At 45.3% G+C, this 4,250-nt stretch overlaps 1 protein-coding gene across 1 annotated transcript; it reads right to left on the bottom strand.

The window, feature by feature from the left end:
• Positions 1 to 621: 621 nt before the first annotated feature.
• LOC310858909 (homeobox protein MSH-D-like) lies at positions 622 to 4,002 on the bottom strand. Its single transcript, XM_083765211.1, has 2 exons — positions 3,536 to 4,002; positions 622 to 2,290 (listed from the first exon to the last, which is right to left on the bottom strand). The coding sequence occupies exons 1-2, from the start codon at positions 3,948 to 3,950 to the stop codon at positions 1,821 to 1,823; spliced, it is 885 nt and encodes a 294-aa protein (XP_083621337.1). The 5' UTR covers positions 3,951 to 4,002; the 3' UTR covers positions 622 to 1,820.
• Between the last annotated feature and the right edge of the window lie 248 nt (positions 4,003 to 4,250).

Genomic DNA, 4,250 nt, shown 5'->3' with positions numbered 1-4,250 from the left:
TCATTTGAATGATATATTCATCATTGACACCACATATAAAACTGCATAGCATAGTGTAACATAGCCCCGCCCCCTTCCAAAGAGACTGGGAGGCCAAAATGGTGACGTATAAATATAAAATTATTTGTTCAGAACATTCATCAATGCATCATAAATACAAAACAACGACAACAACAATGAAAATAATATTCATTAATTTCCAGCAAGTTGAAAAGAGAGTAAAAACAAATAAATAGGTGTATACGTAATTACGCATTGCTGATGAGGTTTGTGAGTTTTTGGCAAAGATATTTTTCAGGTAGGAAGTTAATTTATTTATTTTTTTAAATGTACCACTTGAACCTTGCATCCCTATTCTGCGGGGGAACATTTTCTATTTGAAAAGAGCAGATCTACAAGCTCACAACAGACGTGTTGTGAGCTTGTAGATGTGCTATTTGCTGTTTTCGGTGAAGAGGTTTGGTGTACCTTTGTCCCTGTTATCACAGAGACAAAGGTCAACTTCACAAAGTGTTATGTGGTTAATGTCTGAAAAGACACATTTAACATGAATCCAAGATGTAGTGTGTGTGTGTGTGTGTGTGTGTGTGGGGGGGGGGGGGGGGGGGGGGGGATGGGTGGTCCCTGCTTCAGCTCTCAGCTAGGGGGTCCCTGCTCCAGCTTTCAGCTAGGGGGTCCCTTGGCCTGAAAACTTTGAAGATCCGTGGTCTAGACTCGGGGTTTAAGAAGTGGTCAAACGGTGAAAGCACTGCTCTCAATGCAAAAAAAACAGAGCAGACATCCACGTAACTTGCAGAAAGATTGAGGCACTTGTATCTGAACCGTCAAGCTGTAGCCTGCATAAACAATGTCCTGGTCACATGTCCAGACAGTCCAGTTATCACAGAAGTAAACAATGAAGACAGACAGTATTATGGTCCCGGCCGTTCTTCAGTGACAGGAGTCATGTAAACGAGTCCACAGGCCACCAGAGGTCAGCGACGAGAATGTTGTTTTCCTGTGACAGCAGTAGCCAAAAATAGTTCAGAGTATGACTTCAATGCGGGAAACACACACGGAGAGCCTGAATTCAGTTCCTGGGCGTTTAAACGCTTACAAGGGGAGAAATTGTATAGAAAACAAGTGTCCCTGAAAGAATGCTTCAAAGGTATCAACACTTTATTTATACTACAATACTACACCCACCAAATTACTTTTTACTTTTTTTTAAACTCATTACATGAAGCCTTGAATACATACATGGATTTCGGATTTCGTCTCATTGCTTAGAATCTGAAAATGAGAGACGAAAGTAGATGAATTGAAAAAATGTAGGGGTCAAAAACTAGCAAAACTATGTAAAAGAAATCTATGTGTAAACTCCAACACAGTTCTCAGAGTATAATTAAAGTGTCTTGCAAACCATTCGTATCCTCATTACTTCAAAAACACCACTTTTCTGCAGAATATATTGTGTGAACTGAGCTCTGTGTTGAATCCGAACTGGATGCCCATGTTCCCTCGCTTGTGCACAAGAATGTTAACTCCATGTATTCAAGTCTTTGCGGGGGTAGTGGGGAAGAAATAGTCATCTTGGGTGAAGTATTCCATGAACCCACTGGTTCTCAAAACTAAGTCAGGTCCGGGAACCACCAGCGGTCCATATTGACTCGCGTGGGTCTGTGTACGGATGGAACCAAAGGGACACATTTTGTACACCCACAAGAGTCGATTTCAAAAGTGTAGATTGGGGTCAAAAGTCTCCACAAAATGGGGGTCTAAATGCATATGAAACTGGGGGGAGTCCTTGGCATTATAAAAAGTCGAGCACTGTGATTCCGCTAAGATAAATGGTACATGCTGTATGCCAGAGGCGTGGTGGAGTACAGTCCTAAGTGCGACAGGGGCAGCATGGACCTGTGGTGGTGCTGGTAGGCAGAGTACGAGTGTCCGTACAGCGACATGGCGCCCAGGGGCAGCGGCAACGTGAAGCCGGGGTGCAGCGCCACGGCCGCTGCGGCAGCTGCAGCCGCCGTCTTGGCGTCGGCGGCCATCTTGAACTTCTCCAGCTCGGCCTCCTGCAGCCGCTTGGCCTTGGCGCGGCGGTTCTGGAACCAGATCTTCACCTGGGTCTCGGTGAGGGCGAGCGACGAGGAGAACTCGGCGCGCTCGGCGATGGACAGGTACTGCTTCTGGCGGAACTTGCGCTCCAGCGCAAGCAGCTGGCCGGTGGTGAAGGGCGTGCGAGGCTTGCGGTTGGTCTTGTGCTTCCTCAGCGGGAAGCTGCTGCTGCCGCCGGGATTCACCTGTCCTGTTGGGAGGGAACACGGAAGGACCGTTAGATCGTTGCTGTCGGGCAGAAACCGCTTATCTCCATATTTGAGGGCCGCTACATTATAGCCCCACCGATGCACGGCTTCTGACAATTATATGTCGCATGTCGAATGTTGCAGCCAAGTCTATGGACTTTTAATGTTTGTTTTGGGCAGTGGTTAAACAAACATTGACTACGTGAGACATCATGTGGCCAATATACTGTAAATACAGTGGGCCAAATTTATCCATTTGTACACTCTCAGAGTTATGGGGGTCCTTGAAAATAAACCACTGTAGGCTACTGGTCTACCAGGTGGACTAGGCTATACAATCAGTGTCATACTGTACACATTCTGAAGAAAACCTATAGATACTGGCATTCAGTAATTGGGTCTTATTATCACAATAACAACTAAGGGCCCTATTTTCGTCAGTGCTCAACCCCTTATCCCTGAAACCTTTTTTTGTTTTTAACTATTTTGAAAAACAAAAACATTGTTCAACTAGCCGATCTAGATGTAGATTTGAACTATTCAAACATGTTTTTCAAAAGAGTAAAAAATAAGTCAAAGAAGTTTGGGGATAAGGGGTTCAGCACTGACAAAAATAGGGCCCATAATCTAACATTTGTCACGAACAATAACAATAAGTCTTGCCACAGGCACATCTGCGTGCATGCCTGTACGGACATATTGCTGACCCCTATAGAACTATCTCACTAAAGTGTTGCTGAGTAGATTAATCTATGATATCCACCATCATTCATCACTTGATGATGGTATGTTTTGTATTAATTCATTACTTTTGTATTAATAATATAAATTGCAAAGTGACTCTTGAGATGTAGATGTGAATATAAACAAAACTGTAATACTTGGTTACTTGGTTTATTTCCAAAAATGGTTAAAATGGATGGGATTATTTATTTGCAAATTAACATTAGTACTAGATATAAAAAAAAAAGTAATCAAAGTTTTGTCTGACATAAATGAATACATAGCCTACAGTAAACAAATTGATAAACTAATTATTATTATTATTTTTTAACCCATATTAAAAACCAGTTTTGTTTGGCTGAAAGTAGATACGCTCACATACATACGAGTTTGTAGGCTACATCTGCTATTTTAGGACGTATTTTTCCTCCCCTTTCTAATGATTTTTGAAAATGTAGAACTATACTGATTTAGGTCTTAATTTGAAAATAAGCTTAATTGTAATAATAAATAAGTAAACTCACGGCTTTGCGGTGACACTGAGAAGGGGCTGCTCAGCACCCAGGCGGCTCCGCACTCCTCCGCTTCCTCGGAAGTCTCCGACTTGACGGGCGACGGCGCGCCGGGCTTGTGGCTCCCTGCCCCGGGAGGACTGGCGCACGTCTCCTCGCGGGCCCGGCGGTCCCTGTGGCACACATACCGGCTCTGCGGCGACGCCCTCATCGCCGCCGCCGCCGACGACGACGACGCGCGATCGGACAGGATGAGAGCCTCCACGCTGAAGGGGTGATGGTGGTGATGATGATGGTGACATCTCTGCGGAGGAGGAGAAGAATTTCCCTTCTCCTTTTCGTCCATGTCTGTGTGCTCCTCTTCAGACGAGCTGCCATGAGTCTCCGTCTCCCTGCTGTCCCCCCGCAAAATCAAACGAGAGTCCATGTTATTTTTGAGCAGTTCAATAATAAATCCAGTCCGGCTGTGTCTGTGTGTGTGTGTGTGTGTGTGTGTGTCTCCTAGTCCTCTCCCTCCCAGCCCGGCCGGAGGACTGTGTGTGTTTGTGTGTCACAGTGTTAGTGTGTGTGTGTGTGTGTGTGTGTGTGTGTGAGGAGGAGGAGGCAGCAGGGAGGTGAGGAGAGGAGGTTCGGCGGGGGATGTAGGAACTTGAGCCAATCGCTGCCGCGCACCAACTTGTAGGAGTGAGGGAGGCCGTTTACACGCACACTGGTGACCCATGGAATT

This window comes from Protomyctophum parallelum (genome assembly GCF_964188405.1).
Source record: "Protomyctophum parallelum genome assembly, chromosome: 1".
Lineage (NCBI taxonomy): Eukaryota > Metazoa > Chordata > Actinopteri > Myctophiformes > Myctophidae > Protomyctophum > Protomyctophum parallelum.
The sequence above is the reverse complement of the archived record's forward strand: the minus strand, read 5'-3'. Positions and strand labels throughout refer to the sequence as shown.